The sequence below is a fragment of the Boleophthalmus pectinirostris genome, unplaced genomic scaffold, assembly GCF_026225935.1.
Source record: "Boleophthalmus pectinirostris isolate CB_2022bp ecotype Guang Dong unplaced genomic scaffold, ASM2622593v1 HiC_scaffold_9, whole genome shotgun sequence".
NCBI lineage: Eukaryota > Metazoa > Chordata > Actinopteri > Gobiiformes > Gobiidae > Boleophthalmus > Boleophthalmus pectinirostris.
Genome location: NW_026571541.1, coordinates 33,472,602 through 33,500,264, shown reverse-complemented (window position 1 = coordinate 33,500,264; position 27,663 = coordinate 33,472,602). Strand labels below are relative to the sequence as shown.

The 27,663-nt window shown below is 39.7% G+C and overlaps 1 protein-coding gene across 1 annotated transcript in view; it reads right to left on the bottom strand.

Annotated features, from left to right (window-relative positions):
• The window catches only part of LOC110172745 (unconventional myosin-XVIIIa-like), a 297,696-nt gene that overhangs the window by 269,559 nt on the left and 474 nt on the right, over positions 1–27,663 (bottom strand). Inside the window, 2 exon segments of the mRNA XM_055166713.1 lie at positions 24,709–25,314; positions 25,316–25,354. Of these exon segments, the coding sequence (XP_055022688.1) occupies positions 24,709–25,314; positions 25,316–25,354 (645 nt within the window).

Here is a 27,663-nt window from a genome sequence, read left to right as displayed (position 1 = left end):
TTTTTCGTTTTTCTTCATACAATTCGCTAAAATCACGGCGATATCAGCAGCAGTGAAATGGCGGAGGTACGCCCGTGTAGACCGTGATCGCGAGCGAAAGGACAGGCACAGAACTCTGCGCTCCACGGAGCTAATCACAGCTGATGCCCGATCGCACCCAAGTTCTAGTCCAAGATTAGTCCTGGTTTAGTCCTGGTTTAGTCCTGGTTTTAGTCCTGGTTTAGTCCTGGTTTAGTCCTGGTTCAGTCCAGGTTCAGTCTAGGTTCAGTCTAGGTTCAGCTCTAGCTCAGTTTTGGTTAAGTTCTGGTTTAGACGTGGTTTAGTCCTGGTTCAGTCCTCGGTTCAGTCCTGGTTCAGTCCATATACGGCGCAAAAGTTCAGCATCTTCACAGTTAGTTTTGGTGAGAGTAACTTAAAAGTGCTGCAATAGTCGTGTAATGCCTTACATTTTAAATACAGTAATATTGTAATGTTAACAAATTACTTTGAAATGACAGTAACAAGTCATAAATAACACATTACAGTTTTAAAGTAACTTGCCCAACAGTGCCACTGACATGCACTAGTCTAGCACCAGCGACCTCTCCAAATACAAGGACTAGATGGAATATTTTAAAAAGTGTCTCCACACGTCTCCAACGCTCTGGCTCACTAGGAAATGAGGTCCTATGTCCAAAATTCTGAACTGTCCCTTGACAAAGCAATAGAAGAATATAGCTTATTTTTATTTATATCAAGACTGTATTTGTAGTGCCAGTTTATGACACACTGTAGTCTCAATGGGCTCTACTCACGCTTGCATCGCAAAACCGGGAGACGACTTCCTTTGGGCTCTGTTGACGATAGTAACTCTGTCGGTAACTACATCAGAAGTCGTCATCCGCATGTTTCCAGACGTCTTCCGCTAAGCGTGAATAGAGCCTATTAAACTAACATAACATAACTGGTGGATACTGAATAGGGTGATCAAAACTGAGTACTGAAAATCACATATTAAAACTAATATCAAAACTACAAACTGATTTGTGCAAGTATTGATACTAAAAAGTCACATAAATAGGACAAAATTTTACCTTTCCTGAAAGAGCTTGATCAAAAATAAGACCTCGTGCCTTTGCCTTTGCACATAACAACTGCAGAGTCACTTTCAATCCTTGCTCAAAATGCACTTTTTCTTTTTGGCATTTGTCCAGAGTTACGAAGAGACACCCTGCTGGCAAAGCAAACAAGTAATTAATATGATAATTACTGTTTGTTTTGCTTATTGTAGGTTTTTATTCCACTGTAAATGTTGTTCAGGACTCTGGTAAGCTTTGGCTGTTTTAAATGTGAAAGAAAGTGCTATTATTTTGTGTTGAAAATTGCATTCTATTAGTCAAATTTGGCATTTTTTTAATCGGAAGTATCAGAATCGCTATAATTGTTAGAGTACTGAGTATCCAAATAGGTGGAAATTTGAATATTGTGATAACACTACTGGAAAATACGTCTACTCTACAATATTTAAAGTCCTAAGGTTCTATATTACGCAAAATTGACTCTTGTGAGGTTTAAGTCATGTTATAATGCTGTTACCTCCTCAAAAACAGACCTGGAGTCGTGTTTTGTTTCATTCACACATGTTTGAGTAATCCTTTGTTATTATTTTGTCTACATCTCCAAAAGCCCTTTAATGTTTTTATGTTGTTTTCATATTCCTCAACAACTGACAAAGCATAGTAACCAGGGATGGGACAAGATCTCGTGCCACAAGATCGTGCACACACAAGAGAAAAATGATTTCGTGTGATTTTTTTTCCAAGTGTTCACATTGAGGATACGTTTATATGATGATGTCTGAACAAAAGATGCAAAAATTTGGTCGCATAGTCACTTTTCATTCTGAGTTTAGACAAGTGTTTTCGGGAGGAAATCTGCGTGTATACGGTGACGTAAAAGTGTGTGCTCGGTGGTGACATACGTGACGTAAACGCATGTGCGACGTGAGCAGATTTGACCAGAGTTTTGCGTCTTGGGCAGTGTAGATTCAACCTTTGTTCAACCGCTCTGATAGCCTGATTCAGTCGGTTTCACTTCATAAAAAACATCTAACCTTGCAGTGTTAGGATTCGTTCGCTCGACGGTAGGCGGGTAGTTTTTTATTTAACCAATCGCTGCTATTTGGTTGTGACGTATGTAATGCACCGCTAAAAGGACTAACTGGTATATTAAGTTTTTCCCAGATCCCGCAGGAAGAAGGGCAATAACGTCTTTCCCCTTGATAAAATTCACCAAACATTCTCTTTATTCCGGCTTTAAATCCTTGATCTCGGGAAATGTTGTAAACACAGAATGTATGACTCTTCGCTGATTGGCTGGTGCACGGACTCGCACTTCCGGGGTTTTTGCAAACCGTCTAGTGTATTTTGATTCCTGATCTAGTTGCTGGAGAGAAATGAAATTGAGTGGAGGCACTAGGTGGCTCCAGCCTGGCTACCGCATTGGAGTGTGGTTTCAGATTTTTGTGTTTTAAACCCCAAAAACGCTGTCACCGTCTAAAGGAAAGGCACTTCCAATAAAATATTTTGTCATTTTTACCCACAGGCCCTTAGATTGGACAGAAAAGGAATACGTGTTGATAAACTACATCTCTGTAACTCTTTAACCTGTTACCATCCACCTAATTTTGGCGTGTGCACAATAGCACTACATACCCAAATGCCATAGCTTATTAAAAGAAAACCTTAGAACCCACATGCTTGTGAGAGGCACCATTTTAAAGCTTAGGCCTTCTAGTTTCTGTAGATATGTACATGAAGACTGTGAGTGCTGCCTAACCTACAGTACAGTCAATTAAAATTGAAAAAAATATATATTTTTTTTGCTTCGAAAAAACAATTGAAAAAAAATAAAGGCCTTAGCTTGGTCATACTTCATACTAGGCATTTGTGACTCACTACACTCATTGTTCAAGTTGTTGGGAACAACTGTGTAGAATTTCAGATCTCTAGGACAAAGGGTTTTGATGCTGTGAGCCTTTGTGTATACAAAATGACAATTCGGCACAAGATTGCCAAATTAGTGCCAAAATAATAATAATAATATAATAATAATAATAATGTTATTATTATAATACTAATTCTTCTGAGCTTTAGGCATGTTTTCTCAAGAAAAAAACTAAAAGTAGCCAAAATTGTCTTCCAAGTGGCAGTTCTGCACTCAATGGCACCTCCCGCACTGCTCCCTGTGTCTCACTCATGGTCTCTCTGCTGCGCTTATAAACACAGCTCCCGTTTCCAATACTATCTGAATGTCCCACCCACCGTTTGAAAACAATATGTCAATCACTTTCTGGAAGATCCAATGACTGAAACAAACTGATGACGTAAACAAACTGATGACGTAAACAAACTGATGACGTGTGCGTAAAGCCAGGAAGTACGTGAGTGCGTTAGCTTCTTCAGCGGCTTATCCCACCTAAACCCCGGCACCGACAACAGCGGGGAGGGTCTCATTTTGAAGCTAAGAGTGTGAGGAAAACAAGCGTACCCAAGAGCGGGAGAGAAAGGGAAGTGAGAGCGGGAGAAGAGGCGGAGAAGAGACATAATATTTTCATTCACGGATTCATCCACTCATATGGACGACGATTTTCTGGATTATTTACCCACATGGAATTATTTTTTGGAAAAACAACTTGATATTCTTTTTCTGTGGATTATTACGGATTTATTGAGTACAACTTTTCATGGATTGAATGCATTTTGGACCGGAACCGGCTCAAAGGTAAGAAACGCGTATCTTATTATTTGTTTATGATGTGAATTTTGAAGTTATAGCGTTTTGGGCTCGTTGTACGGCATAAAATGAATGATATGGTTGTTTTATTGATAAATTAAGCTTTCAAACGATGTATGGCATGCCAGTAGTGAAAACAATAATGAAGGTGAATATACAGAGTGAACATTTTTTATTGGAAAATCGCCCGCCAGCGGGCGGGTGGATGGTAAGTGGTTTTAAGTTCCAAAAAGTAGTACTAGAATGTAAACAAAAATATGAAATCAAACAAATAAAAAGCTGTGAGGTCAAAATTGGAAACTGAATCTAAACCGAAATGTATATATTAGGAATTATGTTAAAATCTCAATGTGTCTCAATCTCGTGGACCATATCTCCCATCTCATCTCATTTTAGTTCGTTTTTACCTCTGTCGACTTTTAAAAACTCCACCCAAAGAATTTTACAGGATTATTGTATATGCTTTTAACACCTTTATATCTTCAATCTGCAAATGTTTCACTGTCTTATATCTCTATTCACTGTTTCATGTTATAGTTGATGTGTGAGTGTTTTCTGTTTGTGCTTTTGTTTTGTGCTGCCTCTTTCCCAGGTCGTCATTGTAAATAAGAACTAACTGACTTACCTGGTAAAATACTGAATAAATAATAAAAATCTTGTGGAAATTGTGTTTGGTCCCACCCCTAATCGAAACTGAAAACGGTAATCACACATAGGCTTTACTTGTTTAAACTACTACAGTTAAACTACAGCGTCTTTCAGTTGATTTAACACTGGATTATGTGTGGATCTGGAGAAGCCAGAGGATTATCTCTCAGCAGGACGTCCCATTAACAGCTCTGGATCTGCCCCGGCTCTGATTGGGCCGATGGTGCAGGCCCGGAGAGGCTTAGACCTGTGTTTGGGTAACTGGCTTCTTTAACATCGGACTAAGTTAATCCTCGTGTGAAAACGCTAAGACGTGTCAGCTATCTGCCCAATTAGTTTGCTCTGTAAGTTTATTAAATTACAGCAGCTGTTTAGAGAGGTAAAGACTAGACTCAGACCTATACAGTGTAGACTATAGACTATTGATTTAAGGACAAAATAGCAAAACAAAAACACCAGGATTTTATAAAATGAGCATTTTAAGACCAAAATGAGGAGTTTGACAGCTGGAGTTACAGAGAGAGGGCAACGTTTTTTCAATACAAAGTGAACTGGAGCCAGAGTCGATGGAGCCGAAAGTGCGTCCATGTTCACTTCCTACTTGGACCACTACAGTTAGAAGGTTAGCCACGCCCGTCTGTAGTCTGACCAGAAAGGAGAGGCCATTTTAAAGAGCACTAGGCCTGTAACAATAACAAAATTTGCTGGACGACTAATTCACCAAGAAATGATTGCGATAAACGATAATATTGACATTTTGAGACCATTTTCAACTAATATAATGACAATGGATTAAAAATGCAAATACACTTTTTCCAAGATCAATAAACTTTACTTTCTAAATAACATTTAACACAGGAACTGCAAGACGACCAAAAACAATAGACTTGTTAACATAAGAACAGCCTAATGTAGTCTGGCTTACAGCAAGGACCAAACACAACCAAAACAACAAAAAATAAATGGATTATTAAATCTTTGTAACAAAATTGCCCATAAAAGTTATTGTATGCACGTCATGCGCTGTGATGTATTGAATTAGAAAATCAGCTTCTATATCATAATAAAATGAAATGTGAATGTAGCGAGACCAAACTTCGGGCCTTGTTTGTGTCATTTTACGGATCTTCCTGAAGCGACACACATTTTTTTTCAGTAGGTAATATCAATATAATCCTCATTTGCTCACAGAAGTTTTCTGTGATATCGTATTTTTGTTACGGGTATCTTCCCTCCTCTCCACCATGCGGCCACAACTCTGTTAGCACCTCGTTTTTAAAAATCTATTTTTGTACTATTTTTATACATTTCTAGACTCCCTCTTGTTCGAACACTGAGCCAGTTCGTAACAATTTTAAATAATTTGTTCTTCTTTTCCATGTCGTATAGCATCTGTAACTGTTAATTTGGGAAGAAAAGCTACAGAATTTATTGAAAAATCATTCAGAATCACTTTGAGGACAAATGTGTTGAGATATATTGCAACTTGCGTATGTACAATATATATATATATATATATATATATATATATATAATATATATATATATATATATATATATATATATATATAAAATGATTTTATTTTTTTTTTAAGTTTTTTGTGTTTTTTAACATGTATATAGGTAGATAGATAGATAGATAGATAGATAGATAGATAGATAGAGAACAATTCAGGGAGACTTTCCAGCTGGTTCCCTATACACAAGATAGATTAGAAAGATAGATTTTATTTGCACATATATTAAAAACAACATTTTGAACAGATGAAAACAGAAATGACTGTGCAGGAGAGAATGAGAAGACCTTATTGGTCTTATAAGATCACCTCCCCTATAAACATGATTTTATCACAACAGTCATGAACAGACAAGCTGACTTTCAGTAGTTCAAATATTAAATATCATTACAAATGAATGTTTGTCTTAATTGTCTTTTAAAATAGTCCAGTGAAGAAATTGATTTGAGAGTATTTGCTAAATTATTCCAGAGGGTCGGTCCTCTGAAGTTCTGCACAAGGGAAGATAAAAGTCACTGCAGTGTCTCATAGTATAGGTGTGAACAAGAAAATTAGAAAGCTACAGAATTTGCTCAGAAATTCAGAATCATTTTTTGGAAGGTCTTAACTATGTTTTTAATTGAAATACGTATGATATGAAATATGACTTTCCAGTAATTAACATAAACACAGAGTTAACAGAATCAACAACAATGACAGTCAGTTTTCAGATAAGACAACAGAGCCATTCTAAAGGAGCCAAGAAGTAATAGAAAGAAAAAAGACCTCTGACCTGCTTCTTTACGGATGGGGGGTACAGTAAATGTTAGATGCTGAGAGTAAATTGTAATAGACTGGGCAAGAGAGCATTTCAGATGATGATGAAAAGTCAAAATAAACACACTTAGTAACAAATTGAAACCATAAGATGACGTGAATGCATGCATTCAAACTGCGATTAATCTAGGTAAGAGATCTCGTCCCTTCCCAAATCAGAAATGCAGATCTGTCATAGTAAGTGACAGTTTTGACAGGCGCACAGAGGCCGGAGCGAGCCGTGATATTAATAGCAGCAGGTCCGAAGTCTGAACACAAGGCTCGTTGAAACATCTGAGCTCTGCGCCAGTGACTCACCGCATTCTCACAACTCGTCATTTAACATTCCTCACCGAGACTCGTCCCGATCCGAACTACAACTCTACAACTCCTGCTGAGAGAGGAGAGAGGCGGAGCTCACGGTTTATAATTTAATCATGACATATTTTCAGAAGGATGGCAAACGCTCATTGATACTTCGCAGGGACACCGTGTTTGTTGGAGGTGTTCTACATTAGTAAACACTGTCAAAAAGTTTTAATATTGTCTGAAAACTTACAATATTGCTGAAAATCAAACTAAACAGAGCCATGAAGGCTGGTACTGATCATAGCCTCCTGAAAATGTGCTGTTTAAATAAAAAAACGTGAGTGTGAGTCAAACTGTAATGTTATTTTAAAGAGACTTGTTTAACCAGCACAAAACATCTCACCTCAAGTAACCTTTTTTGGTCAGACTGTGTTAAAACTAGAGCCCGAACGATACGGATTTTGTTGCGGCCGATATCATACCAATAAAATGGGAGTTGGAGCTGCCGATATATTTGCCAATAAATTTAGTGATGTAAAAATTCACTGTAAATCTTGAATTGTTTAAAAAAAACTTAGGTTTGGCTCTAGTGGATTTTAAATTGGGTTTATTTAGGCAACATTTATTGTTATTCTGCCTCTTTGCGTCATATTTACAGACAGTAGGTCGGACTAATGGCATTTTTCCATCACATTCTAGCCAGTAAAGAAAGTAAACTACAGCTATCAGCCTAAAGCCGTAAATGCGTACATGCCATGGTAATTATATGCATAAATGTCGATCATTCATTACTCTATTCACAGCTCAGAAAACAAACCAAATGCGAACCAATGAGACCAATGAGAAAGAACGAAAACAAGCTTCAAAACATACATTTCCAACACTCAGCGCTCACACAGGCTCCTCTCAGATCACAAGTCTGCACTAATAAATGTCCTTTTAATCCAGACTCAAAACAACTGTCCATAAAAAAAATATAATCTAAGTGTTTGGACCTATATCTGCGGGTGTAAAAAAAAAACACGTGAGTGACGTGACTCTGGGGGTGTGTTCAGGGACAGTACGGACACAAATTACTCTGCAGATAAATACTGACACGGAACAACATATTAGAACATTTATCTGTAAATTAGATTAAATGAACATAATGTAGAGAGTCTAAGCTTTGGCAAGATTTAGGCCGATCGCTGATATGTTTCCAAGTGCCTGTAATAATATATCAGTCGGGCCCTAGTTAAAACAAAGCTAAAAGTCTAATTTGAATTATAGATCTTCAGAGAGGGCAGTGCCGACAGTTAGCATCACACCCTTAAGAAATGTTGATGACATCTGCTGCAACGTACCAAAATAACTCTATGGAAGATGTTGAAACTTATTATTTATTAGGGATGTAACAATAACCAAAATATCGTGATATTGTATCGTCAAAGTTCTCACAATAATATCGTGGACCATCACAATACATCAAATTACAAGTCCTTTTGCTTAAATGAATAGTTATGGTGCAGCAATAGCTAAAAAAAATCTACATTTCAGTGTAGACGACAAAAAGAAATAACAGTTCTAACACTTTTAAGTCTTAGTTCTTTAGATTAAGTCTTGTCAAGGCATTTTAAGAGGAAAAAGTCGCATATTTGCATCCACAAAATATGACAATAAATATCATACCGTGAGATGTATATCGTGAAAATATCGTACTGACAGATTTGGATATTGTTACGTCCCTAATCGTGAACCTCCCCATCAATTGTGAGCTTTACCACGATATCGCAATAAATATCGTACCGTGAAGTTCATACCATGACAATATCGTTTCGTGAGACTTGGATATTGTTACACCCCTATTATTCATTAAGGATTGGCTCCATAAATCTCTTATATTAATCTTTATGGCTTAAACTCCCAGTGCACAAAATTACAGGTTTAAAGTTGCACTATGTAACTTTTTGTTTCTCTAGATATGTCACTGCTCCACCTGGGATGTTCCACAGTGTGACATTAAACAGCTCTACCTTACATTTATTCAATTACAAGTGGTTTTATAGCTTAAAAATACCCAGAAAAACAGGCATTCTGACTGTGGCACGTCAGGACACGTTTCAGGGCGCACTCACACTGCGACTTTTGAACCGTGCCGTGCTTAAGCTCGATTACGTACGGTTCTATGTCCCGCACTCACACCTGCACAGCCGAACCGAGCCCCAGCACAGAGCTCTGTTTGTTTACATGTCGCGCAGCAGAGCGATCGCTCAAGCAGAAAAAGAAGTCAAGCGGCATGAAATATGAAATAGTGAGGCGGATATGTGTAATACTGTGATGCGCACTCCTCTAAATCAAAAACAGCGCAGAGGAGTGAGGACAGCCGGAGACGATGCTACAAAACTTCTGTCGCCGTTCACAGTCCTTAGTGAAGGTAAGCACGGATTAACCACTACCGGTCAAAAGTTTTAGAACACTACACTTTTTCCAGTTTTTTACTGTTTACTGTTGACCAAAAAGTATTCTAAACTTTTAATTCATGAAAGTGTCCACCTTTGGCAGATATAACAGCTCAACAGGCTCCTGGCTCGTTGTTTTTACAATAAAAATCAAATATTTTTCAGAAAGTTCTTCCCAAGTCTGCTGCAGAAGTTCCCATAAATGTGTAGGTCGCTTGGCTTTTACTTTTCTCTCCAGTTCATCCCAAAACCAGCTCGATGGGGTTTAAGTCTGGAGACTGTGCAGCTGGACACTCCAAGTTTTCAAGCTTCACCATCTTTTTCTTTTTTCCTGAGGTAGTTTTGGCAGAGCTTGGACTTTTGTTTTGTATTTTTTATCTTTTTTTTTTTTTACCTCTGGCTGTTCAGTTCTTACCTTTGTACCATTTCAAGCTCTTCATTGGACTTGCACGACTTGAATTTCAATAAATAACTGGAAAAATGAGGATGTTCTAAAACTTTTGACCGGTAGTGTATACTGAAGTTATGCGTATGCAAGTACACGAGCAACAGTGCCGTGCTTTGGCCCACCTTTTCCAACCGTACAACTGCGCTCACACTGGACAAATGCACCACACTTTAAGGCAGGGGTCATCAAACTAAGGCCCATGGTCCAACTCCGGCCCTCCACACCCCTTTGACCAGCCCCCCTGCCCTTCTCGACCCGACCACTTGAACTGGCCTTATGAGGCAATCCTCAAAAGTTGTCAAATTTTGGCAAATAATAACACGTCTGCATCTTGTATTTTGTTGATTTTTCCAATAAAATGTATATTTATATGAAGTATTTCTATTCATATTTAAATAATTATATGATATATTTACATTTGTCGAAGACTTTTCGTCACCTGACAAGCTCAAGATCAAACAGTGACAGTCAACGCACGTGCAGAGTTCAGTAGTAGGTTGTATAGAGGATTTTTTAAGGAACGAGAAATACAGCGACAGTCCTTTTTCAAATGTTGTGCATGCGTGACACCACCTTCCTCCTCCGCAGCTCCCTCTAGAAATAATTTTGAGACCGACACCTCAGTTTTTAGACCCTTTTTCTGCTTTAGTCGCACAATCGCTTAAAGGAATCTCCAAGAACAGGTCGTGGATTCTCGTCCGACATCGCAACAAACTTTGTGCAAACCTCTAAGAACCGCTGCATAGTTATCCTAGAAACGCAGGGAGTTTGACTGACAACCTAACAGCCAATAGAAAATGAGGTAGCCTTGTTATCTATTGGCTGATGTTTATCTGGCCTCACTACATTCACAGTTGATAGATTTTCATTTTTTTTTTTTTTTTTTTGGTCATCATAATTACAAGGCTGCTGCAGCTCTGTAATGGTATTTTAAACTTTCATTGACAATTTGAAACAAAAACAAAAAAAATCCTCCATAACCTTTCAGCACAGCAAAAAGACTCGTGTTAAAGTACGAAAAGTTGACAGAGTGCGCAGAGTTTTCAAAGAACAGTGGACGAATGATTATTTTTTTGTTTAGCATAAGGACCGTGCAGTTTGTCTGATATGTAAAGAAAGTGCGGCGGTTTTCAAAGAATATAATCTGCGTCGTCAGAGTCAAACAATTCTGTTATACGACCAGCTGGACCCCGGCCTCCTTCACAGTCAGGAGCAAAAATGTGGCCCCCCGAAGAAAAAAGTTTGGTGATCCCTGCTTTAAGGGCTACCTGTACTTCAGCATGGTTGTAAAGTGTAAGTGCGCCCTTAGTCGACCAAGAATCTCTTTCGTCGACTACACTTCTACATACTGACATAACCACTGAATGTTTCCAAATGCGTAAATCCAATGAAAACACACATCTGACTTGTTAAATTTGGCTGTGGTTTGTGGTATACGCAGAGTCTATGGGATTTCTAATCTAGTGACTGGTGTCTGCCCACTTTTCCATGTTTTCCTTGTACAGTATGGGTCACTGTATAATGGCTCTATACCTATGGGACGTTCATTTATGTATTTTTGGACGTACACAGTGAAAAGAATCTCCAGCCTCTATATGGTCTCACCAACCGTGTAGTTTAGACATCAGCAAACATGCTCTGAAATCTTATTATTTTATTAGTTTAGTAATGAACCAAAAAAACTCAAATGTTATTAAAGAATAGAGATCAATGTTAAGTAGTAGAAAATTGTTAAAGTCAAGATTTTGTGGCTTTAGCCTGTTGTCCACCAGAATTGGGCATCTTGGTAATTTCAAATGGCTCCTATTATGTGTTATATTGTTTATGTGTTAATAATGTTCATTATTTAAAGTCCACAAATGGTTTATCTATTATTTCCTTGCCTAGAACTTTTCATGTTTTGGCATTAAACTTATCCATCTTACATTTAGTCAAATCTTTTTAAAAAACAGTATCTTGAAAAGCATTAACTCTTACTGTGAGTGGGATCGCCTCTCCAAAGATCTGACCTGCTCGTCTCCATGGAGATTTAATTTTATGCCCACATTCAAGGCAGAACCACGACCTGATCTCTATTGAGACGAGCAGGTGGTGGACCCTGCAGGTTCGATGGATAATTCAGGAATTGCTCCTAGACATGTTAAAAATTTGGCTCGTTAAGTAAATATTGATTTTAAAGCAGAACTATGTAATATTTTACCCCAATAAATGTCTTTGTCAATTCATGCGATTGTTAAATGTATGTACTGTCATATTATATGTATTAAATATATTGTTAAATGTACTATATTTTCCGAACTATAAGTGGCACTTTCTTTCATGGTTTGGGTGTGTGGTTTCCTGCGACTTATGCATTAAAATGTTCACAATGAAGCGTCGAGAGGTTCTACTCTTGTGTGTCAGTATCTGCTGCTCCTGTTCCTCCTGTACCACTGTCAGTTGACTCTACTGCATATGCGGCAAAAACGATAATCGAGCAGCAGAAAGAAAGTTTAGAGTGAGGGACTGGTGGAAAGCAGGGATGGAGAACACAACTTCACGGCAACCAGGAGGGTGTACCATGAAACTTTGGATCGACAAAGTGACACCAAAACCATCCTGTCGGGATTCAGAAAGACCGGAATAATTCTAACTGGAACTGATGCTGAGTCTAACGACAGCGACACAGAGGAGGAAGAGGCGCTCTGTTTACCTCTGGAAGTCGTGGAGTTGCTCAGAAGTGACACCGAGGATGAAGAACTGAATGGATTTAGTGATTTGGAGTGAGATGGAGAGTTTGTTAAACTTGTTCTGTTCTGTTGTTTATGCTATAGTTTATCTGAAGAACTGTTCATATGTGACGTTAACAGTCTGTTCTTCTCTTGTTCTATTGTTTTTACTAGAACATGACTTTCAACAGGAAATGTCGGTTCCTGGTCTCTGATTTTATAAAATACATTTCAAGCGATAGTCCGGAAAATATGGTATATGTATTTTGGTGGTGTCTCTGGGCAGAAAACCAGCCTTGCAATATGGCGGACATCGACCCGAAGAGAGCTCGAGTCTCTTCACTGAAAGTTTATTCGCATAAAGGAAGCTGCAGGTGGAGCTCTATCGCTGGAACTTACTTAGTTCTGCTTTAAACGCTGACTAAACCGACAAAATGTGTACATTCTTCTTGAATTGTTTGGCCTGAAATGAGCAGACGTTGGTGTTAAATCCTCCTTCCTCCCTGTGTTTTGAGGAGGTCCCGCAGGAGAGCGACGGAAGCGGACTATTTGTTCCAACGCAGATTCTTCAAATACCAGCGTCCAAAGAGACGCCGCCGTGATTGTTCTGAGTGCTCCTGTTTGTGAAGGACCTGGACCCTGGACGAGGAGAGGAAAGTCCAGCCTGAGTCACAAGTGCAGCTGTGTTTTTGAGCAAAGTGCGTCTCGTGTATAAGCAGGTCTTGAGGTCAGAGTAAGTCCACTGTGTACTGAATGCATCCAATTACTGTCCGAGAATCAGGAAATTAACGGTTAACATGCTAGTAGTTAAAGAGGGCAGGAAAGGGAAAGGGAAACTCGACAAAACCAAAACGAAAACAAATGTAATATTTTATTTAATCCATTGTTTTTGCCGCATATTGCATTTTCGAAGCAATAAAAGGTAACGTGGTGATTTAATACGCCATAAAATACACCCAATTAAAGGCACATTGTGTAACTTTTGTCTTTTTTGTCTCTCTTTTTTGTCCATCTTCATGAAGACCAAACCAGACCAAGTTACAGGTCAGATTTGTGGAAAGTTTTTCTGTTTCTCTAGGTATTTTTGAGTTATAAAACCACCTGTAATTGAATAAATGTAAGAAAAAAGAAAATAAAAAGGTGACAGACCCCCAACCGAAAAGTTACACAATGCACCTTTAAGTCTGTACCTCCCTCTCGTCGTGGTTTACAACATGAGAACTCTACGACACAGAAGCAGTAGAGGATTTGCTGTAGGAACACACGTGTTACCCAGACAATGCACATTTTTTAAATCTACAGACTAAACTTTTATTTATGGTACAGACGCTGGCATGGACGTTTTCATGCCTGGAATCCAGATCGGTTCTCTCTGTACTGTAAATTTAGGACACCAATGCCTCCACTGTGTTTCATTTTAAACTCAGAACCGTTCAATCAGGTTTGTTTTTAGGGCACGACCGAGGCAGATATTAGTTGGCCAAAATGGGCACTTGGAGACATATCGGCGATCGGCCTAAACCTGCCGATATCAGCCAATAGTCCACGTGGGCATGTTATACTTCATTATAAAGCTTAGACTCTCTATATTATGTCCATTTAATCTAATTTACAAACAGATAAATGTCCTAATATGTGATGCTGCATCAGTATTTATTAATTTGTAATTTGTCTGCATCTGTGACGCTATACTGCCCCTGAACGCACCCCCAGAGTCACGTCACTCACGTGCTGCAGTCAACATGCTGGATTATATTATTTTTACAGATGATCGTTTTGAGTCAGGATTGAAAGAACACTTAGGCCCCATCCACAGTAGCATGTATTCGAGTCGTTTTCATTGTGGATGCAGCGTTCGTCCACACTAATCCGATGGAAAACGGCTCCAGAGACGGAACGATCTGGTGCCGTCAGCTCCCACGAATTCATCTGAGCACAGATCTGATCAGGTATGGTATAGGATTTTGACCCCGCGGTAGAGATGCGCGGATGGTGTGACGAAAATAAAATTTTAATTAAATTCGGGCGGGTGGCGGTTTCACTACTCAAAATAAAAAACTCTGAACTCGGAGCAACTGGGAGGAGACCGAGCGGATGGCGGGCAGGTGCGGTTTTGAAAACTGGTCAAAAACTGTGGATGCAAATGGAAAAGTAGCCCATCCGCGCACCTCTACCAAGCGGTGAGGTGACCCCGGGGTCAACATACCATATAGTATTTGACCCCGGGTCAGAATCCTATTATAGTACGTTGACCCCCCCTATAGAATATTGACCCCCTACGAAAATCTATATTTTATTAATAAAGACCTTGAATTCTACCGGCACTGTGTGGACGCCTGAAAACATTGATACACTGACGTAGGAGCTCTAGTTGCCGTTATTACTGGACCACGTCACTGTGATTTGCGGCTTCCTGATTTGCTGGGTTTGTGACATCTGCCATATTGTGGAAAACAGTTTAAACACACAATAGACAAACGGGAAACAGCGTAGCTAGAATTACTTGCTAGTACACGGTCCACAAAAAGACTGTTTTTACACCTGCTGTCTTCCTCATCTCGAAATCGGCTGCCGCAACTTACTAAAGTTTCAGGCGGTTTCGCGTTAAAGGGCGAAGTGTAGTTCTATAGGTCTGTGTGTATGACCTGCAGACGTATAATCGACCATCTCCAACGCGATACAAACACAGAACAGACTCACCATCAGCAGAACACCCCTCTGTCACAGAAAGAACACTCATATTCCACTGAGTCGTGTCCTTTAGTCCGACAGAAGCAGAACCGTGTCAGGGCACAAGAAGCGAGCTGTTTTTTTGAGCGCGCTTACTTTATGCAAATTATCCATGTAGTTTTAAGTTTCATTTCTGTAAAACGTAAACAAATGTGCGCAAAGCTGTGTGGATAAGGAAGACTTGCAGACACAGAAACAACGTGTGTGGACGCAAATCGTTTCCGATACGGTGATTCAGTAATTCGTTTCAGAGTAAACGTAACCTTCGTAATGTAGTGACACTTTACACAATTAGTTTTATTTCACAGTTTAATATTTTTGAATGTTTTATTTTGTATTTTGTATGTTACCTTGAGTGTTGTAAACGGCTCTATAAATAAAGTTTGACTGATTGATTAATCGAATTCCGGTTTAAAAATTGTCCAAATGATCTGTCTAATGAAGACGTAAGGAGTTTAAAAACATTTTCGAGCATTTTTCTGTATTACCATACGACATCACAAGGTGGAACAAAGCGTTTTTGGTGTATTTGCGAGAATAACTCTGTTTAAATATGCAAGTTTTGTGCATTAAACTTGTGTGAATGAAACAAAACACAACTCCAGGTCTGTTTTTGATGATTTAACGTTATAAAATTGATCAGAAAATTGTGTAATAGTGTAACATCGGGGCTTTAAATCCATAAAAAAAAAACTTCAGGTCGTGTTTAAAGAGATTGCGTAAAGACTTTTTTATCAGGAGTTGAGTTTGTGAGGAAGCTGTAGGAGCTGCTTGCATCAATACCAGTGGAAGTGGGAATTGCTTCCTGAAATAATAGAAACTGTGCCAAAGTTAACAGGGAGCACTGAGGGCACACAAGAAAAGCTCCAGCGCCGTAAATATAACTCGTTTTTGTAGCGTAAGGAATTTGGATGAGAAATTAAAGGAATTGAAATACAAAAGAGTCGAGTCGGATCGTTTTTGTGAGTGATAAAATGGATTATGTCTACGTCACGATAATGAAATTTCAAACTCTTTTTAAAACAGGACTAAACCGAGACTAAACCAGGGCTAAACGAGGACTTAACGAGAGCTACACCAGGACTAAACCGGGACTAAACCGGGACTAAACTAAAAACGGACTAAGGGACTAAACCAGGACTAAACAGGACTAAACCTGGAAACGAACTAAACCTGGACTAAACCAGGACTAAACCAGGACCAAACGAGCACTAAACAAGGTATACACAAGGAGAAAACTAGTACTAAACCAGGATTAAACCAGGACTAAATCAGGGTTAAACCAGGACTAAACCTTGACTAAACCAGAGCTAAACTGGGGGACTAAACTGGGACTAAATGAGGACTAAACAAGGTCTAAACTAGGACAAAGCCAAGACTAAACAAGAGGACTAAACAGACTAAACCAGGACCAAATCAGGGCACTAAACGAGGACTAAACAAGGGCTAAACCAGGACTAAACCAGAGCACTAAGCAAGAAGACTAAACAGAGACTAAACCAGGACTAAATCAGCAATAAATCAGGGTAAAACAAGGGGACTAAACTGGGACTAAACCAGAGGACTAAATAAGAGGACTAAACAGAGGCTAAACAAGGACTAAACAAGAGGACTAAGCAAGAGGACTAAACTGAGACTAAACCAGGACTAAGCAAGAGGACTAAACAGTGACTAAACAAGGACTAAACAAGGACTAAACAAATAAACAGAGACTAAATCAGGGCTAAATCATGGGTCTAAACTGGGACTAAACGAGGACTAAACAAGGGCTAAACCAGGACTAAACCAGAAGACTAAGCAAGAAGACTAAACAGACACTAAACCAGGACTAAATCAGCAATAAACCAGGACTAAACAAGAGGACTAAGCAAGAAGACTAAGTATAAATTTCTGCTCAAATGAGGATCTAGTTTTGATATGAAAACTAGTATCTGATTTTCGATTTGTTTTACAGCTTAAAATCTAAAGATGTTTTTGTATTTTTCCATATGACATTTCCGGAAACATCATTACATTGTACAAACTGAAAACAATAAGAGACAGAGGAAGGGGGTCCGTTCTCGTGAGCGATGGAGAGACAGGATATTTAAAAATAAAACAAGATGGACGTCGCCTTAGAGGGAATGAGTCAGAGGTCGGTAATGTCAACATTTAAAAACATGTACACATTTCACACCAAAACAGGGATAAACTGAGGATAAACCGGGACTAAACCACAGGACTAAACCAGAGGACTAAACAAGGACTAAGCCAGGGGTAAACTGAGGCTAAACTGAGGCTAAACCAAGGATAAACAAGGGATAAACTGGGACTAAACCAGAATTAAACCAGGTCTAAACCACAGGACGAAACCAGGACTGTTCAATTCAATGACTTTAATCAACTGGGTCTAAAGTGGCACTAAATCAGAACTAAACCAGGACTACACCAGGACAAAACTAGAATTAAACCAGGACTAAACCAGGACTACACCAGGACAAAACTAGAATTAAACCAGGTCTACGCCAGGACTACACCAGGACTACACCAAGATTACACCAAGATTACACCAGGATTTACACCAGGACTACACCAGGACTACGCCAGGACTACACCAGGACTACACCAGGACTACACCAGGACTACGCCAGGACTACACCAGGACTACACCAGGACTACACCAGGACTACGCCAGGACTACACCAGGACTACACCAGGACTACACAGGACTACAACAGGACTACGCCAGGACAGGACTACAACAGGACTACGCCAGGACTACGCCAGGACTAAACTAGAATTAAACCAGGTCTACGCCAGGACTAAACTAGAATTAAACCAGGACTAAACAGAGACTAAACTGGGGCTAAACCAGGACTACACCAGGACTACACCAGAACTAAACCTGGATTAAGACGGACTAAATAGTCTAAACCGGGGCTACACCAGGACTACACCAGGACTACACCAGGACTACACCAGGACTACACCAGAACTACACCAGGACTACACCAAAACTACACCAAGACTACACCAGGACTACACCAGAACTACACCAGAACTACACCAGGACTAAACTAGAATTAAACCAGGACTAAACAGAGACTAAACTGGGGCTAAACCTGGACTAAAGCAAGACTAAACCAGCCCTAAACCAGGACTACACCAGGACTAAACAAGCATTAAACCGGGACTAAACCAGGACTACACTGGGACTAAACCAGGGCTAGACCGACTAAACTGGGGCTAAACCAGAAATACACCAGAACTAAACCTGGACTAAACCTAAATTAAACCTGAACTAAAACGGGACAAAAGTAGAAGTACACCAGGACTAAACCAGGATTAAACCAGGACTAAACCAGGACTAAATCTGGAATAAAGCAAGACTAAACCAGGAATACATCAAGACTAACCCTGAACTAAAAAGGGCTTAAAACCAGACTAAAGCAGATCTAAAGCAGGACTAAACCAAGTCTAAACCGGCACTAAACCAGAACATAAATGTCAGTCTTAGAATAATAAACCCCCGTGTCCTGGAGCTTTAACGTTTGAGAGATCACAGACATATGACGCGGACTCAGAAAAACCTTTGTCCTGGACCTATTCAAACCCAGACACAGGCAGAACATGCAAACTCCACACAGAAAGGCTTGGGCAGGAGTCATGTTCTTCCCGTTAAATCCAGGGACAAAGTGAGTTTCCAGTAAACGTCCGGGACACAAAGGCTCAAAGTGAAAGAGAGAAAAGAGCCGTTTTAACCCGAGTCACGAGGTCAAAGAACAGAAGCCAGTTCAACAACAGAGCAGACAGGACCGCCATCTGTCCACAAGAACCAGGACTAAACCAGGTCTAAACCAGGTCTAAACCAGGGCTAAAACAGGACTAAACCAGGGCTAAACCAGGGCTAAAACAGGACTAAAACCAGGACTAAACCAGGACTAAACCAGGACTAAACCAGGACTAAAACACTAAAACCAGGACTAAAACAGGACTAAACCAGGACTAAACCAGGGCTAAACCAGGACTAAACCAGGACTAAACCAGGGCTAAACCAGGGCTAAACCAGGACTAAACAGGGCTAAACCAGGACTAAACCAGGACTAAACCAGGACTAAAACAGGACTAAACCAGAACTAAACCAGGACTAAACCAGGGCTAAAACAGGACTAAAACAGGGCTAAAACAGGACTAAACCAGGACTAAACCAGGACTAAACCAGGGCTAAACCAGGACTAAACCAGGACTAAACCAGGACTAAACCAGGGCTAAACCAGGACTAAACCAGGACTAAACCAGGACTAAACCAGGGCTAAACCAGGACTAAACCAGGCTAAACCAGAACTAAACCAGGACTAAAACAGGACTAAACCAGGAACTAAACCAGGACTAAACCAGGGCTAAAACAGGACTAAAACAGGGCTAAAACAGGACTAACCAGGTCTAAACCAGGGCTAAACCAGGAAACCAGGACTAAAACCAGGGCTAAACCAGGGCTAAAACAGGACTAAACAGGGCTAAAACAGGACTAAACCAGGGCTAAACCAGGACTAAACCAGGACTAAACCAGGGCTAAAACAGGGCTAAACAGGACAACCAGGACTAAACCAGACTAAACCAGGACTAAACCAGGACTAAACCAGGACTGAACCAGGGCTGAACCAGGGCTGAACCAGGCTGAACCAGGGCTGAACCAAGACTAAACCAGGGCTAAACCAGGACTGAACCAGGACTGAACCAGGGCTGAACCAAGACTAAACCAGGGCTAAAACCAGGACTGAACCAGGGCTGAACCAAGACTAAACCAGGGCTGAACCAGGACTGAACCAGGACTAACCAGGACTAAACCAGGGTTGAACCAAACTAAACCAGGGCTAAACCAGGAACCAGACTAAACCAGGGTTGAACCAAGACTAAACCAGACTAAACCAGGTCTAAACCAGGACTAAACCAGGATTAAACAAGGACTAAACGAGGACTAATCCATGGCTAAACTAGTTCTAAATCAGGAATAAAACCAGGAATAAACTAGGGCTGAACCAGGACTAAAACCAGGTTTAAACCAGGGCTGAACAAGGACCAGGTGAATCGGGAGTAAACTAGGACTAAACCAGGCCTAAATCAGGGCAGACAGTACTGCCATCTGTCCACAAGAACCCAAACTAAACCAGGACTAAACCAGGTCTAAAACAGTTCTAAACTAGGTCTAAACCAGGTCTAAACCAGGGCTGAACCAGGGCTGAACAAGGTCTAAACCAGGACTAAACTAGGACCAAACCAGGGCTCAACCAGGATTAAACCAGAACTAAACCAGGACTACAATGGAAATAAAACAGGACTAAAGAAGGACTAGAATGGCACTAAGGCAAAACTAAACCTGGACTCGACCAGGTTTAATCTAGAACTAAACCAGGACTGAAGCAGGACTAAACATAATTTCTAATAATTAATTTGTTTGCAGAGTCAACATATGTAAAATTGTAAACTAAACCAGGTCTAAACCAGCACTAAACCAGGACTAAACCAGGACAAGTTTTAGTTATAATTTTCACAAACATTTTCAGCTTTTAATGTCGGTCCATTTATGTTCAAATACCAAAACGTTTTAGTTGCAAGTTGTAACTTAAATATTTCAGGGAATATTTCAAGTGTCTACATTTTGCAGGTTCATAAAAAAATAAAAAAAAATTGAAAATGTGTTTAGCTCAAAGCCAGTAACTCAACCCTTTGCCCCGAGTCAATATTATGTAAGAGGACAAAGCAGATCCCAACACCCCTGCAGTCCAAGTTCACTCGTTTTCAATGACAAATATTATGAAACAGTCTATTTATAACTGCACGGATTCAGACATTGATTCACCGTGGTCACGTGGACTCGCGTTAGTGGTTAACAGAAAAGTCAATACGTGGTTAAAAAAGCTCTCAAAACTACTCTGTCTCGCTTCCTTTTCCTTGAATCCTTCGTTTTTCAGCTGTAGCGTCCCAAAAAAAAAGAAAACCACGGAAGGAAGGAGTAAACCCGAGCGAGGCTTCAGACATCAGATAAAAGAATCAAACTTTATTGGTCTCAGTGTGAGGTTTATATCCTCTCTCCTCGCTTTGTCTCCTCTGGGCGGGACTTCCTCACCCGTTTCCTGCAGAACTGAGGAGAGGAATCAAGGAGAAGGAGGCGAGGAAGGAGAAATGAGAAGCAGCCTGATCAAACTGCCCTCACAAGACTACACCTGCAAAGAGAACTCATGCCAAAACGACTATTTATACAGAAGAAATAATACTGTATATACGTAAAGTCAGATTTAACTTGTTTAATCTGATTTTTTACATGTAAATACAAAAAAAAAAAAACCTTCAGCTAACTCACTTCGTTTTCCTTCCTGCTCTTGTCTCATAAAAAAACTATCTTTATTGTTACATAAGTGCTTTATAACGGTTTAAAGGCCGGTGCAGTGCAGATGTTATTTCTTTTAGTTCAGTTTTTGTAGAAGCAGTAAAGAGTGAAAATTGAAAAAAAGTGAAAAGAAATCAAATATATTATTAAATAAATTAAATATATTCATTTTATCCCAATTACAGGTTTTGTTGTATGAAGAACCAGGGCTAAAACAGGACTCAACCAGGACTAAACCAGGACTAAACCTGGACTAAACCTGGACTAAACCTGGACTAAACCTGGACTAAATCTGGACTAAACTGGACTAAACCAGAGGACTAAACCAGAGGACTAAACCAGGACGGAACCAGGACTAAACCTGAGGACTAAACAGAGACTAAACCAGGACTAAACTAGGATTAAACCAGGGCTAAACCAGGACTAAACTAGGACTAAATCAGGGCTAAACCAGGACTAAATCAGGACTAAACCAGAGGACTAAACAAGAGGACTAAAAGAGACCAAACAAGAATAAACCAAGATTAAACCTGGACTAAATCAGGACTAAACCAGGGGACCTAACCAGAGGACTAAACAGAGACTAAACGGTGACTAAGAGGAGACTAAACAGAGACTAAATCAGGGTTAAACCAGAGGACTAAACAAGAGGAGTAAACGGAGACTAAACCAGGACTAAACCTGGGCTAAATCAGCACTAAACCAGGGCTAAACCAGAGGACTAAACAAGAGGACTAAAAGAGACAAAACCAAGACTAAACCTGAACTAAATCAGGACTAAACCAGGACTAAAACAGGGAACCTAACCAGAGGACTAAACAGAGACTAAAGGACTAAACAGACTAAACCAGGACTAAATCAGGACTAAACCAGGGCAACAAGTGAAGGAAATGCTGAGGATGGAATAAAAACTAAAGAAAATACTAAAGAAGAATGGATCGGCTGAAACAATTTATAGAGAATAAAATAGTTGTTTTTGCAATGATAGTGATAATTAATGACATTTATAAATCTAGCACAACAATATTTATTAATAAACGTTTATACAGGTCAAATACTTGGCAAGTTCCAGCTCTTACCTTTCCAAAAAGCAGAACTAGAATGGAAACACAAATAATTGGAATAAATTGGAACCTGAATCGTGAAATTTATCTATGAATTATGTAAAAATCTTGTCTTGTCTTGTTCCATCCGTATTAATCACACATTTTTTTAAATACTTTTGAAAATATCAGGCTCACGTACAATGTTATCATATGACCTTTAACCCTCATCTGAGAGTAAAACGTGCTCACAATCTAGGACCTGAAAACCGCAAATACAAAGACTCGGGACTCTGGGATTCACTCTCGTTTTGTTGCATAACTTAAAAATGCGTCACGGGTTTATCCAGTGAAGAATACCACAAAACTTCAAACGACTCCACACGAATACTTGCACGAAACCATTACAAATATGATCAGGCTCTCAAGTATTTTTGTCACGAATCCAAACAGAAACTCATTCTGCTCTCGGAAACCAGCAAATAATGACAGAATAAAGACACGGCTCAGAGCTAAATGCATCTTTTGTGGGCCACATGTTTCAACGCAGATATACAATTTGCAAAAGAGCAGGACTAAACGAGATCGAAATGGACACCGATATCCGATATTTGGCCTACTGTTGTTGCCAATGACCCATAATCTCCAAAATTTCGATATTTAGCTTTTAAAATCCATAGCGAGGTCAAATTAACTTTCCACTTCTGTAAAAATCAAAACACAAATGTATTTATCTGGCATATAAAATAGTTTGTTATATGTTTGTGTAAAGGCACAGCCAAATAACTCTCTTCTATTTCCATTGACACTTATTAGTCTGTTCAAAATCGTCAAAAAATCAATCAATAAAGGCCGATACCGATACTGAAACCAATATATCACCCCAAAAAATTTAAACCTAGGGATAAAGCCAGCATAAACCAAGACTAAAACAGGTCTAAAGCAAATGAATCCGTGTATCGTTCGTTTATTTGTTTTTCAAAATAAAACGAAAAAATTAAAAAAATGAAAAAGTGGAAAACGATTAGATTTTTCAGTTTTCGATTTTGTGTTTAAATGAACAACAGAATAAATTGTTTCCCGTTTTTGTGACTTAAACTGCAACGCCGGACTTTTGCGCTAAATACGGACTGAACCAAGACTGAACCAGGACAAAAACAGGACTAAAGCAGGTCTAAACCAGGACTGAACCAGGACCAAACCAGGACTGAGTGTCGGGACGGGCCCAGAGGTGCACCTTCATACATTGTCGGGTGATCAGGACTGAGGCCGAGGCCAGACCAGGACCAGACCGGGACCAGACTGGGACAGAGACTGGGACTGGAACTATGACTGGGACCAGACCTGGTTTAGTCCCGGTTCAGTCCCGGTTCAGTCCTGGTTTAGACCTGATTCAGTTCTGTTTTAGCCCAGGGATCAGTCCTGGTTCTGTCCTGGTTCAGTCCTGGTTCAGTCCTGGTTCAGTCCTGGTTCAGTCCTGGTTCAGTCCTGGTTCAGACCTGGTTGAGTCCTGGTTCAGTCCGGCATCGCATCTTTCCATTACTCAAGTAAACACAAAATCGAAATCTGAAAAAACGAATCATTATCCGTTTTTAATTTTTGTTATGGGGATAAATAACGAAGAAAATAGTAAATTTTTCGTTTTTCTATTTTTTGGTTTTATTTTGAAAAACGAATGAACGAATGATACACGGATTCATTGCAGAAAGCTCTTTACAAACTCAACAAAGTTATGCAAATCAACTTATCCATCCACCAAACAACTAAAAAGCCAAGAAAATAAATGTTACGCTTGATTTTATAGACAAAATATTCCACAAACAAAGAAATCATCATGAAATTTTGCATTCGCCAACCTTCTCTTTATAAAAACACCCGAAAATCACATCGTATCAACATTTTAGCGTAAAAAAATACTGTAATTTACTCACCTGTCTTTCGTCTCTCCGTAGCCCTTCCGTATTCCTTAACCAGCATCGGCTCAGCTCGCTCAGCTCCAGAATCGGCTGCACTTTGAGCCTGACGGTATCTCCACTTTGCCGAATCATCTCCACGATCTCATCCCTGCTTTTATTCTCCACGTTTCTCCCGTTGATCTCCACGAGCCTGTCTCCGGGAACCAAACCCAACGCCAGATCCTTGGTGCCCGCTCCAGGTTCGGCGAAATGGACCACCCTCCGGTACACGCCTCCGTCCGGACTACGATCCAACATGGTCGTCCTGCGCAGCGAAAATCCAAAATCTCCGGTATTGCGTCGTTGCAGCTCCAGCTCCAGCTCTCGCGTTTGGGGCGCGTTGGGGGCGATGACGGGGGGCAGCTGGAGGTGGGCGGGGAAGGTTTTGGGCACGAGCTCGGGGATGCAGGCGCGTTTGGCCGGCGGGGCGGACGCGGGGGCGGAGGGCGGGTCTGGAGGCGGGGTTCCGGGCGGTTGTTTGAGGCTGTGTTTGCGAAGCATGTTGAAGACTTTGTTCTCCACCTGAGGGGAGGGAGCGGCGGAGTTTGGGCCCGACGGGGTGGAGCCTTCGGATGGGCTCTCTCTCTTTGCTCCGCTGGGAGAAAGAAAAGCGCTTCATCATCTGAGGAGAGGAAAACAAAAACAGCGATGACAGGGTTTACTCTTTCATTACAGCGAAATCAGCCAAATGGTATCTGGGCTCAGTCAAGCAGAAGTAAACAGCAAGGCCAAAAATTCAAGTTAATGCATCTGATATAAAAATGTATTGAACAGATACATATGTACTCTAGTTTATGAAACTGTTTACCTTTTTGGTTCTAAAGTTACATATGTTTTAAACAGACCATGTACGAAACATGGAACAAAAATTATTTCCCAAATTTCAAAGACCTGAAAATCATGTAAATAAATTGATATATTTCATCATATCTTGTGTTATTCGATCTTTGAACTGTGAACTGAATGAAGGTACATGATTTTTCAAAAAAAAAAATTATTTAAAAATGATAAAAATTAGCTTGGAAGGACTGACATATTTTATAGAAATAGTTTCCTTTCATTTTGAAGTAATATTAAAGTATTCAGAAGAAAAAAGTTGACAAATTATGTAAAATCCTGCACCTTCTACTTGTTTGCACAATTTTCCCTCCGTTACCATGACCTTTCTTAATAAAAAATCTCATGACTCAAAAAGTAAGAGGTTTTTCAACCTAATCTTGTACCATATGGTAGAAAACTATATGAAGCAAATATTCAAACCAGTTTGTTAAGGATATGTAAGTGAGAACCAAGAGTTATCACTGTTTGGATTTATTGCCCAAAAGTGCTGCATATTTCATTCCCTCCGTTACCGACATGAGTTTTAAAATTTTTTGTCAACAACTTGAAAGAATATCACAGGTTTAACTTGACCCTGTTGGAGTGTTAACTCTTTCCTACATTCTGATACTTTACTTATTTCAATAGTCCCTCTAGTTTCTGAATAAGAGACATTTGAATGTAAAAAATCTGCCCCTTTTTCCTCCGTTACCGCTTGACCGGACCCATCTGTGCTTTTGGACGATACTCAATCTTAACTGGTAGGGGTGTAACTAGGAGTGGGCGATATTGCGATATTTTAAATATATCAAGATATTTTTTAAACTCGATATGGATTCTGACATATGGTATGATGTATAGATATAATGCTTATATTCAATTCTGATTTTCGCCGATTTCGCTTGTTTTGCCTTCTCTTCTTGCCTTCTTTTGCCTCCGTGCGCCCCCACCTCCCTGATTTTGCTGCTTGTGTCTCATTCACTCCTCACTACCACCGTGAACACCGAAAGTTGGTGCCAGTGAAAAGTTTCAAGCACCACGAACCTTTTCCACCATTTACAGACAAGACCATCAGCAGCACATCCTCACAGAGAAAACACACATATTCCACTGAGTCGTGTCCTTTAGTCTGAAAGAAGCTGAACCACATTAGCGACACAAGGAGCATGATGTTTATGCAAATGAGTCATGTGGTTTTAAGTTTCATTTCTGTAAAACATAAACACATGTGCGCAAAACTGCATTAAACACATTATAATCTCAAATGGGCTGATGTGGCTCTAAAGTCGTTATGCTTTAAATGTTGTAAAGAATATTTATGCAGAAGATTTTAATCAATAATCTGCTGCAGTGTAACTTGTACAACAGTGTTTGGAAACATTGGGTTTGATCTGCAGTGGATTGTGGGAAACCTCAGCGCTCCTTACACTTTTGAGGAACATGTGTGCTAAAATAAGGAACCTCATGAACTGAACTTCCTCTGCTGAAGGAGCTCAAGGTTATTGTACGGTTAATGCAAAGATGAGCATGGGTTGAGTTGTTTTATTTCTGACTGAAAAGAAGGAAATATGTATTATTTATTTTATTTTACAGTTAAATTATTATTTATGTGATCAAGGATTTTTTCGTAACTTTAAATGTGGCAGAAGCACTTTGTTCCTACATGAACTGCTGCCACTTCTACCACCACTTCAGTAACAAAATGTGGAATTTGGCATATTTGTTTTTTGCTGTAGTTTTGGGGGTTATTTTTCCTGGACAGATCGAGATATATATCGTATATAGAGATATAATAAAATATATCCAGATATATTTTTTGCTCCGTATCGCCCAGCCCTAGGTGTAATGATATCCAAGTCTCACAATACGATATCCTCACGGTACGATATTATATCCTAATGCTCTGAGGTCAGACGGTTTCCACGAAGTGAAACCGACTGATGAATCGGGCTATTTAATTCTGAGCATTAAACAGTGAATCATCTAACCAGATTGACAGATTTCAATAAGGTTAAATCACAAATTTTACATATATTTACATCATTACTGGATTTAACTTGACAAAATCCGTAAAGTTCAATTAGAAATTATTGAAAATCATCATTCAAAACT